The following is a 19340-nucleotide window of genomic DNA, read 5'->3' on the forward strand; positions in this document are numbered from 1 at the left end:
CATAGAAGTAAGTCCAAAACGGGTGAAGGAAAGGCAAGTCTGTCTTAGAAAGTTATGAAAAATTCAATGGAGGAGGTAAGTGTTCAATTCAAATGAGACCTGAAGGATCTTGAAAGAACCTGGTAGGATCACAGAAAAGCAAGGAGTTCAGTGTGGCTAGTGTGGAGTAAATGGGCAAAAATGGCAGATGATGTTAACAGTCTGGAGCCAGATCATGAAAGGTCCCCATGGTGATGGGAAGTCCCTGAAAAAATCTTGGCAGAGGAATATTGTGATCATATTTTCATGTTAGAAAAACTATTAATAGCATGTAGGTTGGACTGGAGTGGGAAATAATGAGTGATTGCAATTGTCCAAGGAAGATGAGTCAGGAGAGGTGTTAATTACTTGATGGACTAAGACAGTGAGAGTGAAGATTGAAGAGGAGTGGATTTGAGAGATACTTAAGTAGATAAGAGTCAATAGAATTTGATGTTAGGATAGAGGAAGTGATGGAACTGTAATATAGGGGGGTATTCATGGATTTCTGTCTTGGGTAACTGGGTGCCATTATCTGAAATAGGGAATGAAATTGGGCTAGTTTCTAGATGGGTGGGGAAAGTCATGGCATCAGGAATAGGTAATGGTAAAGATACCAATGCCAATTTAGGACCTAATTAAGGTATCTGTGTGATATCCAAAGCAGATGCTGTTGCTTAAAATAGTCTAACCTGAAGATATACATCTGGGAATACTTGGTGTACTGGGAAAGCTGGTAGCCAAGTCCATGATGGCAAAGAGACTGCTCAAGGATACAAGAGGAGTAAGGTCAAATTAACAAAAGAAAATGGAGAGCTTGGGAACAGAGGGCCTTAAGAAAAATATTTAAAGTGTATCAGAGATACAGTTGCAGAACCAAGATTTACTGGGGCTGGGGAAACCAAAGGGAGAGTTAATGCTGTCATCATTTTTTAATGCAGAGGTTTTTTCCTCCTCCAGAAGTTTTACATTTCTTGAACGCAGGAACTGCCTTCACTTTCACTATTATTTCATGTTTAATTCAGTGAAAGGAATCTATACACGCTCAATACATTCTCATTCAGTCTTAAGCACAATGCACCCATATCAATGTAAAATGTTTCTTCATTCTAATTCTTCAAATAAACTTCTAGTTGCCCATGAGTTTACTTAAATCAATTTTTATAATCTGTATGTTCTGCCGGCACCAGCTTTGAAATGAGTTTCAAAATTTTATTTAATTCTTATTGAGGGATCTTTGATACTAAAGATGGTAGTGGTTTTTTTTTAACTTCTATTTTTAAAAAACAGTTTATTACAAAACAAAGTTTAGCCCAGTTCCCAAGCAGTAGCTTCTAACTTCAAACCTGTTCTAAAGCATAGTAAAGAGACAGCCAAATTTTTCTTAACACAATTAACCATTAACCGAGTCAACACGGTTATTACAGCTTTGATTTTATTAACAGTCACGAAACAACCAGTTAGGGAATATACATTCATGCCAATGGAAGCCATTTAACTGCAAACAGATCATAATGATTCACAGAAAGCTAAAGGAATTGCATATTCGCAAGTAGTTTCGGTGCCAGGCAGTACAGATTGTTCCCTCTCAGGTAACAATGCCTAACTAACCTAAAGCCCAGTCCTTGGTAGGTCCGCGTTCCTGAGCTTAGAAAATACCGAATATAATGACCAAGAGCACCGGAATAATCACCTCCACTTGAGGAGAACTAGCCCTCCTTCTACACCACAGAGCCAACCTGCACGCACCTTTCCCAACTGCTCAGCAAGCCCTCCCACACCGCCCCTGCCTTAGGGGAAATGTTCAAGCTCCCGCTCTCGCGGGATCTCGCGCCTTGGAGTAAGACAACTGGATCGCGCGCCCAATCGAACCCCCGCGGGAATACAGTTCGCCAGGTCCGGAAAGCCGGGAAATCGCGTGCGGGGCGGGGTTAACTCGGTGAGCGTGAAGGCGGAGCCTTTCCCAAGGAGGCGGGGCGGGCGCGAGGCGGAGATTGGGGCGGGTCTCCCGGGACCTGTTGATCGCAGGTGTCACTGTCCTGACTGGCCCTTGGGTGTTGGGGCGTGTGCGCATGCTCCGTGCTCCGGGTCGAGCTCTGGGCGGCGATACCAGACGCCACTGCTCCAGTTCCCGGTGAACCTCGGCTACGGTGGCAGCTGTTAGTATCAGCCGGGTGTTGGCGTGAGGCAGAGCTGGGCCAGCGGGAGGTAGCCCTGTGGAAGTGGAAGGCCCGTGTTTCTCTACCTGGACCGCACGCTCCTCTCGTTAGGAGGGCAGAGCTCAAGGTAAGTCTCCGAAACTAGTCTCTAGATAGAGATCCAACGACTGGAGACCCCGGGCCTGAGTGGGAGACCCCAGTTTCAGCGCCAGACCTTGTCTCTCCCCTAGCAGCAGCCCTGTGACATCCTCCGCTCCTGCTCCGCGGACTTTTCGCCCGGGTTCAGGCGCCCGAGGGCACGCAGCCTGCCCGCCTCCTGCCCGTCTTGTCCCGGCCTGGCGGAGATGCCTCTGGGCAGGCTGGAGGCGCGCGGGAGGCGAAAGGAGGTGCTCTGTTTACTGGGTCGTGGCTGTTCTTGCTGCTGGGTTTGAGGGCGGGCAAGAGGCAGAACCTGGAGTCCAGCTGGGTGCGTTGGGATTGTGAATATAGCTTACTTGGCCCCTGCGCCTTGCTTGCGAAGCCACTGCCACTCCCGAGCAGCAGCTCTATAAAGGGGTCCAGATGGTTATGTTGTCCTCCTTGGAGAAGAGAGATGACTGGATACGTAAGAATCTTTGGGCTGGTGGTTTCTGGTTGGTAGTAGTAATTTATGAAGTTAATGTTTAGCTTTTAGACAACAACTTATGGGACATTTACCAAATTACTTTTAAACATCGTTGGAGAACAGGAAGTACTTGTACAGGTGTACTAGGGAAGCCTTCTAAAGACTGCAATCTGAGCATGTTCTGAGGTTTTGTTATCTTGCTGCAAGGTTTTCTGTATCAATGCAAAGTCTGATTAATGCTTGCAAAATGTACTGGAAGGCTTTGTTAGACAGCAGAGTATGCCAGAATGTTTCCTTATCTGGAAAAATATATATACACTTTTGCACTGGATTTTCAAGGCTATTGTGAGGGATGTTTAAACTTCGGAAGTTCTTTGTAATTAGGGTCTGATTCGCTTTTAACTCTGTTCTTTAAAAGAACATTGCTAATTCTCAGTGTTTAAAGGAAGTAACAAGTACTAACACAAAATTCTGATTGAAATGAGCTTTTGGCTAAATGGGTACTTGTTAGTTTAATTTTCTATTTTTGGTTTCCTGATGATGGCCTAGGCAAAGCTCCTTCATCCTGTGAAGGAGAAATTAGAAAAATAAAACTTATTTTGTAAAAATAATACAGACTTATCTGCCATTGTCATAAGAATTCAAATAGACAAACTCAACTGTAAGTAAGAGTTAATTACAGTCTGGAAAAAACACAGGTTTTGTTTTTGTTTTACATTTTGGAGGCTCTTAAAATGAGCTTTTTTGGACAATTTGTCTACATTCGTGATTACTGGTAATAAACTATAAAGTGATTTATTTAAGTTTGTTCACAAATTAAACTCATAGGTAGTTATGTGTATTTTTTCCTGCAGTGTAGAAAATAAGTAATCAAGAACACCTTTATTTCTTTATTAGTTAAAAACTTTTTATAAACATATGTAGATTGTATATTGTTCATGAAACTTGACACTAGTTGTCAACCCATTAATATTCTCTAGAAGATACAAAAAGAAGTTTTTTAAAAGATAGCTATTTTAATATGGGAGGGGTACCGTTCTCCACCGTGTTTGTTCTCTTCCTTAAAAAAGAAAATTTCTTTTCAAAATTTTTTATGATTTTACAGTGTACTGTGATTCAAGATTTTTTTGTATTATATTTAGTGTCAAATAAATGTTTCTTTTAAACTGTAGTATCAAACACAATTTTAGAATTATGGTTTAGAAGTTTTAGCAAGACAAAGAGTTAAAAAATAAAAATTCTGATTTATTTTAAGGTGATATGCCCATTAAAGAGTCAAAATCAGAGTTATTTTTATTTTCCCTGTTGATACTGTTTGGAACTCACTCACCTACCATGCTAGGGAGGATGTTGCTGTACCCTACAATTTTCCAAAAGTATGTTTGAAATCTATAAAGTGGTAGATTAAGTTATCCTACAAAGACATTTAGTTACTACAATACTGAGCAGATCTTGTTATTTGACAGCTTTAACTATAAGGTGTTTCTTAATTATAGATCCCAAAGACAACCTACAGTGAGGTCGTTTATGTAGTGCATCTGAAAGTATTCTGAATACAGAGCGTGCTAGGTGTGCTGGGGCCCAGAAGATTGTCAGTCTAGCCTACTAGTACTCATGAGCTCTTGGATTAAGGGAGGAAGTGTACTAGATGTTGTGTTTGGAAAACTAGCTAGAGATTAGTGATGATACAAATATAGCATTAGTATATTCTTATTAATTTTGTACAGATGAAATGATGTTAGAAAATTTTGCATTACAACAGATGCACATAGTAGGAATAAGAAATGGAAGCAGCCTGTTCTACCACAAATAAAACCTTCAAAAGTTATTTAAACTTTAAATATTAACTTTATATAATATCCTAATCTTGGTAATTTATTATGAGCTTTTTTAAGATAATAGGAATATTACATATATATGGGGGGGTGCTCTTTAGGTAAGAAGTGTCTATTCTTTGCTTTTCCAAGTTAACTGATATCCTCTATCAAGAATTCTTAAAGGAGGGTCCATGATTAGAACTGTAGTCTGTGGTTAGAACTGAATTTTAACATAATTGATGAATTATATTATGAATTTTATTTTATGCATTTACAAACGTTTTCCCATGGAGTCCATAGGCCTCATTAGGCCACCAAAAGTGTCTCTGACATACACAAAAATGCTACAAACCATTGGATGTAGTTGAAGAATTTTTGTTTTATGAGTCACTTCAGAAAAGTTGCTGCTTATATTCATATTTGTAATTCATCAGAAACTAAAATATTATGCAACATAAACCATGTTTCAGTACCTAAACTATCATTTATCTGAATTGTGATTTTTTAAAATTAATTTGGTATTTTTGAACACATTTTGTAAATGTAACCTGTGTTTACTTCTATTTTGTAAATATTGACTTGCAGAAAGCCTTTTGAAGAAATACTTTTCCTTTGGAATTTGGAGCCTCCAAATTCCAAACTTTTTTTACTTGTTGTGATTTTCTGAGTTAGCAAATTTATTCAGTGAACATTTATTGACCTATTGTATGCTAGGCACTAGAGAATCAAAAATCAATGAGACAAAGGTAGTCAGAAATAGGAGGTCTTCCTTTTCTGAGCCTCATCTCAGCCTGTTCCCAGTCCTCCCCCAAACTGAAATGAGTTTCCAAAGATCCAATAGTTCATGTTTTCTTATACCTTACCTTTGTAAGATACCGCTTCTCCTCCTCCCATTACCCTTTCAACTTACTGGTCACCCATACCACACCTGTGAAGTATTTTCTAAGCCAGCAAAGGACAGTAGATTCCTTCATTTTTGTGTTACCACTGCACTTTGTACATTTCTTTTAAAACTCTGTACTGTGTTTCTGTAGAGGGAACGCGGAGTAAGAGAACCTGGAGATGACTGTGCTGTCATCTCAGGTGTACAGAGAGTACCATATGGACACCACGAAGGGTGGGAGGCAGGCAGAGGAGCTTTCTCCGGGACCCAGAGACATGATGAGAGCAGTGTCCAGATGCATTTTGGGTGCTCTAGTTATGTTTTATGGCTGGATGGATCATGTTATTTACGAATTAAAGTTCTCATTAAGGAAGTTTGTAGTTATTTTTCTGAAAAGTGGTACATAGGTTGAATTTTTCTAAATTAAACCTCTTTTGTTTGCATTGTTATTCCAGAGTTGCTTTCCATTTATTTCCGATGCATTGCCTTCTAATGTTTTAACTTAATTTCTCTTTCTCTAGTCCAAAAGGTTGTAATGAATGTTTAAAACAATACTGTGATGAGTCCATTTGTAAAGTGAAGCATTCCCAAACACTTTTTTTTGTAAATTAGAATTTTTCATGTTAAGTTTCTTACAGTAGGATAGCTCTGTAAATGAAATTGTTTTATTTTCTACTAAGAATAACTTATTCACAGATACTAAAATTTAGAAATTGATACTTTATTGTACAATTTATCTGACCTAACTAAGGCTATAGTCAAGATTGATACATCAGTGTAAGGAAATGGAGAAAGATAGCAAAATGAGATATATATAATACAGCTTTTACTTTCTTTTCAAATGTTTCTTTATATTATTAAAGACCATTTACCTCAAAGGTAGTGTTGCTGCTATCATTATAGTTAGCTTACATTTATTGAATGCCTGCTTATTTTGGGCACTTATTAGGTATTTTATACATGGTTTATGATATTTAACAACTACGAACCTTTTTATATCATTATGATTATAGATTATGTAACTGATATGATTTTAATGATTGAATAGTTGAGTAATTTTCTGTGATGCTAGAAGCTTTATCATTGGTGGAATAAATAATTGTGGGACACTTGAGGTCAGTATCAGACCATAGATTCTGTCCTTGTCAAGAACCTATCAGGGCATTCTTTGTCCACCAGATGTCTTCTAAACTTCTTGGCCTGCAAAGTAAAACTCTTGCCCCTCTCATGGTAGCCTTCCGTTTCAAGCAGGATGTTTGAATTCTGGAAGACTTTTCCTCCTATATAGTATGTTGTATAGGCCTGAAATAATCCTACCTCCTTGGCAATAGTACTGACAATGATGTAGCTGCCACTTGTTGGGAGATTGTCCTGAGTCCTGATTGCCTAGGTCATCTTTGTTATAGGAGCACTGATTTGTTGATTGAGGTTTCACTTTATTTCCTGAGCTTTCTTTAATAAATATTTAGTGAGTACTTACTGTGTACTGTGCACTGTTTTACATGCCTGGGATTCCCTTTACATTCTAAGATGATTGAGAGGAGAAACAATAATAATCCTAGTAAGTCAGTTATATAGTATATAAGATGGTGATAAATGCCAAGGAGAAAAGAAAGGTGGTAGAGCAGGGTAAGGGGAGTTGAGAGTGTGGAGTGGAGGTTGTGGTTGCAATTTTAAATCAATATAGGCCTCATTTAGAAGGTGTTTTTTGAACAGAGCAATCCCGAAGGGAGCCAGGGAGAAGTCATGTGGGTATCAAGGGGAAGTGTGTTCCAGGCCGAAGAATAGCCACTTTAAAGCAGGTGTTTGCATGGTGTGTTCAGAAACAAGGAGGGTGATACAACTGCAGTGGAGAAAGTATAGGAAAAGTATTTAGAGGTGAAGGTGAGGGGATGGGCAGGTGTGACATAGTAAGAAATACATACAGTATTTGATCTCTGGCACCATTTTCTGGCACACAGCTTCTAAAACCCTTGGAATCTCTGGAAGCAATAAATGTGTTTTTTTGCATGCTAATGAGATGACTGGTGGTTCAGAGCTCCTAGATAGCCTTAGGAGGGGGTGCTGGTTGCCAGGGGAACCAACTGTGTGATTAGAGGAATTGAACTTTCAGCCTGTCCACCTCCCTCCACTTCCAGGGAGGGGAGCGCGGTGGATTTCGAGCTAATCACTAATGGCTAGTGATTTAATCAGTTGTGCCCTGTGTAATGAAGCCTCCATAAAAAATCCTAACTGAAGGGATTTGGAGAGCTTTTGGATTGTTGAACATAGGGAGGTGCCGGGAGGGCGTATGTCTGGAGAGGGCATGGACATTCCATCCCCCTTCCCACATACCTTACCCTTTGCCTCTCTTCCATCTGGCTGTTTCCGAGTATCTTTTCATAATAAACCTCAAGTCTAGTCGGTAAGCTGTTTTCCTGAGTTCTGTGAGCCATGCTAGCAAATTAATTGGATCTATGGAGAATGTCATGGGAACCTCCAAATTATAGGCAATTAATCAGAAGTACAGGTAACAACTTGGGACATGTGATGAGCAGCTGAAGTGAGTGGGATGGTCTTTTGGGACTGAGCCCTTGTCTTGGGATTTGACACTGACTGCAGGTAGATAATGTCAAAATTGAGTTAAATTGTAGGTATTGTGTTGGTGTCCACTGAGAATTGGAGAATGGCTTGTGGAAGAACACATCTGGTCTCATTAGTGCAGTGAGAGTATAGAAAAAAGTGTTTTTTACTTTTGGCAGGTAGTATAGGGCCTTGCAGTCCATTGTAAAGACTTTTTGGGTTTTAATCTGAAGGTAATAAAGACCCATTGAAAGATTATAAGGAGGGGGATGACATTATGATTTAATTTTAGATGGTTCTTTTTGCCTGTTCTTGAGGGTAGGTTTTGTTGGGTAAGGGCAGCATCTAGGAGACAATTAGGCTATTCTAGCAATCCAGGCAAGATTTGATGATGGATACGTCGAGAATAGTAGAAGCGAGAATAGTAGAAGCAGAGGGGGTGAGAATTGGTCACATTCTGACAGAGGTAGGTGAGAAAGCAGAGTCAAAGATCATAGCAAGATACTTGTTCTCAGCAACTGGAAAGACAAAGTTACCATCAAATGAGATGAGGGGGAAGATATAGGCAAAGCAAGAGTTCCGTTTTGGCCTTTGTCAAGGCAAAGAAATGTTAGGTTATGCCTGCTTTGGCATAATTGGCTTCTGAAGTCGTATCTTAAAACAGATTGCTATAAGCCATTGTCTTTAATGTTCATACTCTATATTCTGGATACACATGAACTCATGTCTTTCTCTGGTTAGTTATCAGTGGGAACTAGTGAGTAGGTAAAAGCCATGAGAGATAAAGCATAGTTCTTTTTTAGATGAAAAGAAATAGTGCAAAAAAGTACAGAACATTGGGAATTACTTAAAATTTGCTGTTTTTGTTTGTGGTGGTACAGTATTTTCTTATGACTTTAATCTCATTTTCTGTCTTTGTTTTATAAATGTTCTAGTACACTCTTCTCCAATACCTCCATTTGTGGGGTGACAGTGGTTTTGTGTGTCAAAGGATATCTGTTCTTCAGTTGTATCTTCCTTACTCTAATCCTTCAATTTACAGAAGTCAAGATACCTCTATAATGAATTAGGCTTTTAATTGCTTCACCTTGCTATACCTCTTCACCTTGCTATCGAGTTATTGAAAATGAAACCTTGAATACTTTTACTAGTTAGGTGAACAGTTGTAGTGTACCAATAAAAAGTCTTCAGCGTGTCTTTGAGTTGCTGTATTGCTTATTAGTGAAAAGATGTTAAAATGAAATTTTACTGTATAGTTTGATGGTTAGGCCAGGATACTATTAAAAATATATTTCAGTAGCTTTATTAGCAGTGATTTTATGTAGGATTATGGGTATTCTATATTTTCCCTATGCAGTACTTCTATGTTATTTTAAAAATCTATGTAATATTTTATAATCAAAACAAATCCCAATAAACGTAAAAGAACAAAGGAATTTCATAGCTTTATTAGCGCTTTTATTAGTTTTCTAGGACCGCTGTAGCAAAGCAGAACAAAATGAATGACATAAAACAATAGAAATTTATTCTCTCACAGCTCCAGAGTCTGGAAGTCCAAAATCAAGGTTGGCAGAGTTGTTTTCTTTCAAGGGCTCTGAGCAGAAGCCTTCCTTTCCCCTTTTTGCTTCTGGTGGTGGCTGTCAATCCTTGGTGTTCCCTTACCTGTAGTTGTATCGCACCATTCTCTGCCTGTCATTAAACAGTATTCTCTCTGTGTGTTTCTGTCTCTTTTAATGATAACTGCTAGCCTTATTGGATAAGGGCCCACACTAATGACCTCATCTTAACCTCATTACATCTGCAAAAGCCCTATTTCCAAGTGTTCACAGGCACTGGAGGTTAGGACTCTAATATGCCATTTGGTGAATACAATTCAATTTGTTTTCTAGCTTAATATTCACTTTTAAATCAATTGAAGAAAAGGGAACACGTCCAAACTCCTTTTTATGAGGCCAGCTTTACCCTGATAACAAAGATAAATAAGGACACTACAAGGAAAGAAAATATAGGCCAATATCCCTGGCAAGTATAGATGGAAAAATTCTCAGCAAAATGTTAGGAAATCAAATTCAGTAGCATATTGTAAGGATCATGTACTATGATCAAGTGGGATTTATTCCTGACGTGCAAGGATGGTTCAATATTTGAAAATCAATAAATGTCATATACCACATTAAAGAAAGGAAAAATTACATGCAGAAAAGCATTTAACGAAATTTAATACCCTTCCAGTATAAAATTTCTCAACAAAGTGGGTATAGAGGGAATGTGCCTCAATATAATAAAAGCCATTTATGACAACTACACAGCTGACATCATTTTTAATTATGAAAAGGCAAAAGCTTTTCCTCTAAGATCAGAAACAAAACAGGGTGCCCATTCTCACCACACCTATTCAACATAGCACTGGAAGTCCTAGCCAGAGCAGTTAGTCAAGAAAAAGAAATAAATGGCATCCAAATAGGAAAAGAAGAAGTGAAACTATTAAGGCTCCAGCAGGAACTGTTAGAACTAATGCTCGAATTCGGTACAGTTACAGGATACAAAATCAATGTAGAGAGATCAGTTGTATTTTTATTCAGTCAATTTTATCTGAGCCTAAAATTGCAATATCAAATTTCTTTTCATTTGTTGTTTTCTGGTATGTCGTATTTATTTAAATTTTTTGTGTGTGTATACACGTACATAACTTATAATGTGTGAATGTAATTAAGATACATACTATAGGTTTTTTTCGTACAGGCTTTTTTTTTTTCACTTTTATTTTCAAGTTTGGCTGTCCATCCCCATTTTAATAAAACATATACACACTCTTCCTTGTTAAGAAGTTCATGTAAAGCATATATATTTTTTCACATATGTTTTACAAAAATGGGATTATATTACATTTCTGCATTTTGCCTTTGTCACTCAAAAACACCCTCTTATATAATTATGTTCCTGTTTATGGATATTCATTTTGATTCTTTCCTTATTTATTGCACCTACATAGTATAGCTCAAAAAGGTAATACTTTTGGGGGGGCATAGAATCTCAGTATTAGAGCTTTTAGATTGAAGGGTGTTTGTTTTGGGGTGCCTGGGTGGCTCAGTTGGCTGAGTGTCCAACTCTTGATTTTGGCTCAGGTCACGTTCCCAGGGTTGTAAGATCAAGCCTCGTGTCAGGTTCTGTGCTGAGTATGGAGCCTGCTTAAGATTCTCTCTCCCTTTCCCTCTGTCCTTTTCCCCTTCTCTCTCTCTCTCAAATGAAAAATAAATAAATAAATAAATAAATAAATAAATAAATAAATGTTTTTAAATTTAACAGTTGTTGCCAGGTTGATGTAATATTTCTGCAAGGGTAGTACAGTATAATCACATGTTTTATTAGTCAACAAGAAGAGAAAGCACTTCTTTCCATTTATCCCAACCAACAGTGTCTCTTTTAACTTTGCAAGCCTGGTAGAAACAAAGTACTTTCATAATGCCTCTGTGTTGAGGTCTCCAAGATCCCTCTCATTCCCAGGTTTGGTGATTTTATAAAACTCCGAGTACTCAGCATATAGTATTTCTTGGTATGCTTTATTAATTATGGCAAAAAGAAATAAAGCAAAATCAGCAAATGGGGAGCGATCATGGGGTGATGTCTGATGGAAATCAGGCACAAGTTTCTCACAATTTTATTCCAGCAGAGTTACAAAAAACACACGAATTCCTCCAGCACCAAATTGTGGTGACAAGTAGTGTTGTCTGTCAGAAAGCTGTTTAGAGACTCAGTGCGTAGGGTTTTATTGGAGTAGTCACATAGTTATCCTCTGCTTCATAGGTTATCAAAATTCCATACTTCCAGAAGGAAAACAGGTGTTCAGGATAAAACACAGTTCAGGCACAGTAACCAGCACTCACTAGTTATTGTGGTGGGAATCCTCTCAAAAATTTAAATTCCAAAAGCCTAAAACCTTGCAAACAGGCCTTTCTGAGATGGCAATCTCTGGTCTTGCTATGTTGTCTTTTTTCTTTTTTCTTACGTAGTTTTATTGAAATATAATTCACATATCATACAATTTACTCATTGAAAGTACAATTCAGTAGTTTTTAGGCAGACCTATCACCACAATTTTAGAACATTTTCATCATCTCGAGAAGAATCCTTGTATCCTTTAGCTGTTACTCTTCCCTTCTCATCTCTATAACCCCCATTTCTAGAGTCAAAGCAATCACTGACTGTCTCTAGATTTCTCTGTTCTGGACATTTTGTATCAATGGAAACATAACGTGTGGTCCTGCATGACTGACTTCTTTCACTTAGCAAAGTGTTTTCGGTGTTCATCCATATGGTAGTATGAAAAGTACTTCATTTCTTTTTTTTTTTTTAATTTTTTTTTTTAACATTTATTTATTTTTGGGACTGAGAGAGAGATAGAGCATGAACAGGGGAGGGTCAGAGAGAGAGGGAGACACAGAATCTGAAACAGGCTCCAGGCTCTGAGCTGTCAGCACAGAGCCCGACGTGTGGCTCGAACTCACTGACCGCGAGATCATGACCTGAGCCGAAGTCAGGCGCTTAACCCACTGAGCTACCCAGGCGCCCCAACTTCATTTCTTTTTATAGCTGAATAATATTCCACTGTTAGAGTATGTATACACATGTAACATGCTCATACCATATGTTGTTTATCCCTTCCGTTAGTTGATGAACATTTGGGTTTCCACCTTTTGGCTGTTGCAAACATTGCTTTGTTAGCTCTTTTCTGCATAACCTCCCGAATATTTATTGAAAGCATAAATATAGAATCACATTTGCATTCCTGGAATAAACCCTCCTTGACTATTCTTTTCAATAGTGTATATTATTCTTTGACACATTGATGCATTATGTTTGCTAGTGCTTTATTTATGAGTTTTATATCCAAGTCACATTAGTCTGAAATTTATCGTGTTTTGATATTCAGGTTATGTTAGCTTCATGAAATGATTTGGGATACTTTGTATATTATTTTTCCTGTGCCCTGCAATAATATACCATTAGAATTAACGGTTCTTTAACTTTTAGATAAAATTGAACTTTGAATCCATGTGATCCAGATGGCATTTGCAGTGGGAGAACTTTTGTTTCCACATTGTTCTAGGTTTCGAAAATATTTTCTACTTTTTCTTGGCTTGATTTTGTTAATTTGTATTTTTTGGGGAAATTACCCTTTCCTTTAGATTTTGGAAGTTATTGCCATAAAACTTAAGTGATATTCGTTTATAGTTCTTTTGGTTGCTTCTGTATCTGTGGTCATTTCTCATTTATCAATTTCCTTGGTGTTTATATATGTTTCTTTTTTTCCTTAATCAAGCTTGTGAAAATTTTGTCTGTTATATTAGTTTTTACAAAAGTTTATTTTTTGATTCATGTTTTCTTTCTTTTTAAAATGTTTATTTTGAGAGAGAGAGAGCAAGTGAGCAAGCTTGCGTGTTGGGGGGGGGGGGGCAGAGAGAGAGAGGGAGACAGAATCCCAAGCAGGCTGTACACTCAGCACAGAGCCTGACACAGGGCTCAATCCCACCACCCTGGGATCGTGACCTGAGCCAAAATAAAGAGTCAGAGGCTTAACTGAGCCACCCAGGTGTCTCCATTTCTATTGTTTGCCAATAAATGGGCTTGAAAATCTCTTTTTTCTCTCTCTTTTCAGTTTAAGCCTTCATAACTTTCATCCTACTTCCTTCCCCACATCATGTGTGGATTTTTTTGAGTTATGTATTCTCTGTCTGTGAGTTTTTTGGCTTTTAATTGTGGAAAAATCATAGTCATTTTTAAAAGTGTTCACTCAATTTAGTTTTTCTGGGAATTCTTTTAGATAGTATTGATAGTTTTAGATTTCACTCATGCCTTTTAGCTTTTTTGAAATGTTTATATTTTCCACTTCTTTACTCCTTTTTTAGTACTTGCAGGAAAATTTCCTGATCTGAGCTTATTGCTTCTTAATATGGTTTTCACTTCTATCCATTTTGCTAGTTAAGTCATTCTTTTGCAAAATTGCAGTATTTTAAAAAGCTGCCATATTCAGTTGGTGGATATTTATTGTTTATTTTAAATTTGTATTTCCTTCGGTCTGTTTATTCTGTTTCCTATGTTGTAAAATGTTCAGTTTGCTCCTACTCCTCAAGTGTCTGGTTGTCTTTTTCCTGGAGTACAACCAAATTACAAACTAATAATGTTTACATGAGACGGGTGAACTCTCATTTGTGTTTATTCAAATGATTTCAGTGAGTAGAGGTAGGATGTGAGTAGAGGGGCTTGATCTGGAGTGATGCAGCCTGAGACTGTTACCCAGCCTAGCGGCATGATTTTTTCCAGATCCTACTAATCTCTGTTCTATTTGTGAAGTAGGCATGAGAGAAGAACACACAGGGCCCTTGCAGGTCCCCGTACTTGTTACCAGTTCCCAAACTGGTAACCAAACTGGTTGTGCTCTAGTGCTTTCCTGTTGTTATAATGTTATAATCTCCCTTACACTCCAGATGGCACTAGCGGGGTAGCTGAACTTTCCTGTTTCATTGCATTGTGTGGGGTGGGAATTCTCTGCCGAGAGCAATGTGAAGAAAGGAAAAGGTCCTAACTCGAAAGCTCTTTTCCAGTCTGTAGCACTTGTCCCTCTCTATTTCTTGGCTGCTGTTTCCTTCCCACTTTAGAAGCCAGTTACTTTGGTGTCCTTAAGGTTTCTTCCTGTTTCTCATTTGGCTACCTATTCCTTTTGTATAATCTCCAGACTTGGGCTGGGGTTAGGGAGCAGAGGGCATATACTAGTTTGACATCTTGCACAAGAGTGGAAGCCACAGTATTTTAAAATTATCTGTTTGTGTGTTTGCCCTTCACCAAAGTAAGCTCATTAAAGGGAGGGGTTGTTTTATATACTTCAGCACAGTTCATGATGCAAACCTGGTGCCTAGTAAATGATGAAAGAGTATCATTTTAATAGGATTCTTTCATTAAAAATACAAATTTACTACCAATGTAGAGCTCCTTTAATGTTGTAATATTATGCATTTATTAAAAACTTAATTTATATTAAATATTTGGGGATCATTTAGATCACTTTAGGGAAGGTTGCAATCCACAGAGTTAAAAAGGAAACAACTAACATAGTATAGTGTTTTAGAATTCTTGAAACATTTAATCTATGTTAATTGGGGCTATTGTTATCTCCATTTTATAGATGAAGAAGCTGTAAATCAGAGAGGATAAGGATTTATCTAAGACCGAACAGCTAATAAGTGATGAGCTAATATGTTGGGCTGGAAGTAAGCCCTGGCTTTAATTCTTTAGATAAGATGCTTCTTTATTCCTCAATGCTTTCCTTAGTGGGCATTTGACCATTGGTATTGAACTGATCTATCTCATTCTTTCGTAGGTTTTTGTGCTTTGAAAAAGAGTTTAGAGCCAAAGTCCTCACAGAGGTTTTTCAGTGCCCCACATGATCTGTTCCCATCCCTCCTTTTCATCTTGTCTGTTCTTTGTTCACATTTCTTCTGCCACATTGAATAGCTTACCATTTTCCCAACATGGTAAGCATGCTATTCAAATTCACTCTGTTCGGGATGTCTTTTTCCCAGGTGGTATCTTCACCACCTTCAAACATTTGTGCAAAGGTAACAATTCGCAACTAAACTTTCCATGACTATCCTGTTTAAAAGTGCAAACTGTCTCACCTTATATGCATTTTCCACCCTCTTTCCTTGCATTGTTTTTCTGTTAGCACTCAGCACATAGCTCTTCTAGTACAAGTTACAAGTTGTTACTCATTGTATTATTGTCTGCCTTTCCTCATTATTAGTCCAGTGCCTGGCGGAATACCTGGCTCAGTAAATGTTTGTTGAGTGAATGAATATAGGAAGGAAGTTTAATTGATTAAACAAAACTTATTAATAATACTTGTTTTATTTTTAAAATTTTATTTATTTAACTAATCTCTACACTCAATTTGGGGCTTGAACTCATGACGCTGGGACCAAGAATTGCACGCTTTTTTGACTGAGCCAGCCAGGCACCTCAGTGATAATTGCTTTTAATTAAACTTAAAGTCCTTTTAGTCAAGAACATGCATTTGTGAATAATGTAGAAATTTACTTTAGTTCACCAAGATTTGTTTATCAATTTAAGGTTTCTTCTGAGTTATTTTATTTATTTTTTATTTAAAATTTTTTTTTCTTAATACTTATTTTTGAGAGACAGCATGAGTGGGAGAGGGGCAGGGAGAGAGGGAGACACAGAATCCAAAGCAGGCCCCAGGCTCCGAGTTGACAGCCCAGAGCCAACGCAGGGCTCAACCCCACGAACCGCGAGATCATGACCCGAGCCAAAGTCGGAAGCTTACCCGACTGAGCCACCCAGGCGCCCCTCTTCTGAGTTATTTAATGCATATCAATTTGTGTAAAATCTCCTGGGTTTCTTGGGAAAATGATATGATTCTGTGTAAGAAAGATAACATAGAATGTCTGTATAAGTATTTGTTTTAATAAACAAGGCAATTTAGTGTTGACAACAAAGTTAGTACTTTTGAAAATACTACCTGAGATCTAATTTAATTCTAGTTTTCTGTAAAATATTTGCCTTATGAAACCACTCACCATTGAAATGTTCAAGTAGGTTGTGATTGATGTCACATGGATATTTTTTAAAAGTTTTTAATGAAGAATAATGTTTTCATTTTTATATTTTAGAACATTATTAGTTATAATCCTCCTTGGGTATATATTCGGTATTTGTGTTCAAATAGTAAGGTAGCAATTTTCTTGATTAGCCTTTACTTTTATTTAAACATTTATTTTCTTTCTTGTAGATTTGCTTTGAAGTCACGTTGATAACAAATATGGAGTCACCTTTGATAACTTCACCTGGAAAAGAGAATCTTCTTATTAAAAAAACATAAGGAAAACAGATGACCAAAGGAATCGTGCCAAATGCGAACTCAACATCTTTTTGTATCATCTGGTTTTTAAATCATCAAGACAAATGGCTTGTACTTCAAAGAAAATTATTTGTTCATTGACATTGTTTTTAGCAGTTTAAAAAAAAAAATCTTTTTTTTACCGTAACTATACAACTCTCTTATAAAATTAAACACATATAAAAATTTTAAGGTCATGTTTAAAATAGCTTTCTTTTTTAGAACTTCAGTGTTTGTGTGCCCTATTTTTGCTTGACAAAGTCATCAAAAATTTACAGCAACAGGAAAGATATGGACTTGGAAACTTATGTTATTATAATTGACTGCATTGAATTTAGGTGGACAATTCAAGACATCATCCCTTTTATCATCAGAAATATCATGTAATATATATTATTCTTAGCTTTAATGTAAACAGAGTTTCTTGAAAATGGCATGGGTGAAATTCTTACGGAAACCTGGTGGCAATCTTGGAAAAGCTTATCAACCTGGAAGTATGCTGTCCCTAGCCCCTACCAAAGGCTTGTTAAATGAACCAGGACAAAACAGCTGCTTTCTTAATAGTGCTGTACAGGTGAGACCATAATTTCTTGTTTAATTTTCAAAAGTGCTTTTCAAGAAGTCCTTTGTTTAATGTTTCTTATACTGTAAATTAAGAGTAAAGTTATTATTGACTGGAAACCCTTTTTAATATTACTTTTAATTGTATCAAAAATATTTTGGCTTGGCATTTTGTTTTTTTATTATAAACAGAAGTGAATATTATTTGTTTAATATAAATGGGAATGTTTTTGCAACAGAATAATGCATATCTATGCTATAAAAACATCTTTTGACTTAAAATGTTTATTTAGTAAGTTAAAAATATGTTTCTGAAATACATAAAATAGTTTTTTTGAATCAACTAATCTCTTCCCCCCCTCCCCCTTTTCTTTTAAAAGGAATCTAGTGAAATCCCCATAGATAGCCTGGGTTGAGATGAGAATGCACAGTTAATTCTCAGGATTCAAACTCCCTTCGCCTTCCACTGCAGCCTTAAATCGTCTCTGTGGTATCATAATTTAGATACCACTATTTTAGTGGAATTGAAAATTAATCCATTTTGCTTCAGTCCTTGTTGAAATTCTTTTAATTAGCAAATATGTACTAACCTTGCTTTTCTATCAGCATTCTGATATACATTGGGACCCTTAAATGGCAGTCACTGTTCTTCCCTGGCCTAAAGATCCCACTGGCATTAAGTGCTATGAGAAGTGCAGGAAAATATTTATTGAATGGCACTGGATATAGGGAAATACTGTATACCAAAAAAACGTGGAATGAAATGCTTTTAATTAAATCAGCTGTGAGAAAGGGCTTCTATCACAAATATTTTTCTGTTAACCCTTTTCTAGGTCTTTTTTTTTTTTTTTTTTTAAACATATATGTATATATATTTCTCTCTATTTCTGTCCTTTTCTCTGGCTTCCAAAATGCAGTATGTAGTTGTGTAAAGCATACTTACATGGTACAGAAAATGGATAAATATTCCAGTGGCAATATATTTTTTTAAATGAACATTCCATTGCTCTTTACCATGAAGGTTATTTATACTCCTCTACATAGTTATTGCCGTTTCTGTTGCTCATCACTCCTTTGTGTAGATCCTGGTATCACTTATTCTCCTTGAAGGAAGTCTTTTAACATTTCTTGTAGGTCAGATCTGTTGTTAATGAGTTCTTTCAGCTTTTGTGTGTCTGGAAAAAAATGTTTCAATTTTGTTTTTGAAAGATATTTTTACTCATTAAAGAAGTCTATCTAAGTTGGCAGTTTTTCTCTTTCAGAACTTTAAAGATTTTGGCCCTTTATCTTCTGGCTTGCATTATTTCTAATGAAAAACTGTCATCCTCTGTACCTCTGTATGTAATGTGTCCTTGTTCTCTGGCTCCTTATAAAATTTTCTTTTTTTCACTAGCTTAAAGCAATTTGATATTGATGTGCCTCAACATAGTTTTCTTCATGTTTCTTGTGTTTGGGCTTATTGAGCATCTTAGATCTGTGGGTTTATGATTTTAATCAAACTTGGAAAGTTTTTGACCATTATTTCTGACTGTGTCAGAACAGAGCTCAACGCGGAGTTTGAACTCATGAACCATGAAGTCATGACCTGAGCCGAAGTTGGATGCTTAACTGACTGAGCTACCAGGCTCCCCAACCATTATTTCTTCAAACTTTTTTGTCTGTCTCTTCCTTTGGAGGATTCCAGTTATATATAAAAGTGGTTGCCTCAGGTTGTCCCACAGCCCACTGATGCTCTTTTCATTTTCACTCTCAATCTTTTTTTCTTTCTCTTGATTTCATTTTGTATGGTTTCTATTACTATGTTTTCAACTTCATTAATCCTTTC

General features: G+C 37.0%; 1 protein-coding gene across 2 annotated transcripts in view; it reads left to right on the forward strand.

Annotated features, from left to right (window-relative positions):
* Window positions 1–2035: 2035 nt before the first annotated feature.
* The window catches only part of USP53 (ubiquitin specific peptidase 53), a 64540-nt gene continuing 47235 nt past the window's right edge, over window positions 2036–19340 (forward strand). The window contains exons 1-2 of one of the 2 annotated variants that reach the window (XM_078445789.2): window positions 2036–2304; window positions 16847–17528. In XM_078445789.2, the coding sequence (XP_078301915.1) occupies window positions 17385–17528 (144 nt within the window). In that variant the 5' untranslated portion in view covers window positions 2036–2304; window positions 16847–17384. The remainder of the gene's footprint in view (window positions 2305–16846; window positions 17529–19340) is intronic. The other variant, XM_060654279.3, reaches the window with a different exon arrangement.

Source organism: Panthera onca, chromosome B1 (assembly GCF_046562875.1).
Source record: "Panthera onca isolate mPanOnc1 chromosome B1, mPanOnc1 haplotype 2, whole genome shotgun sequence".
NCBI lineage: Eukaryota > Metazoa > Chordata > Mammalia > Carnivora > Felidae > Panthera > Panthera onca.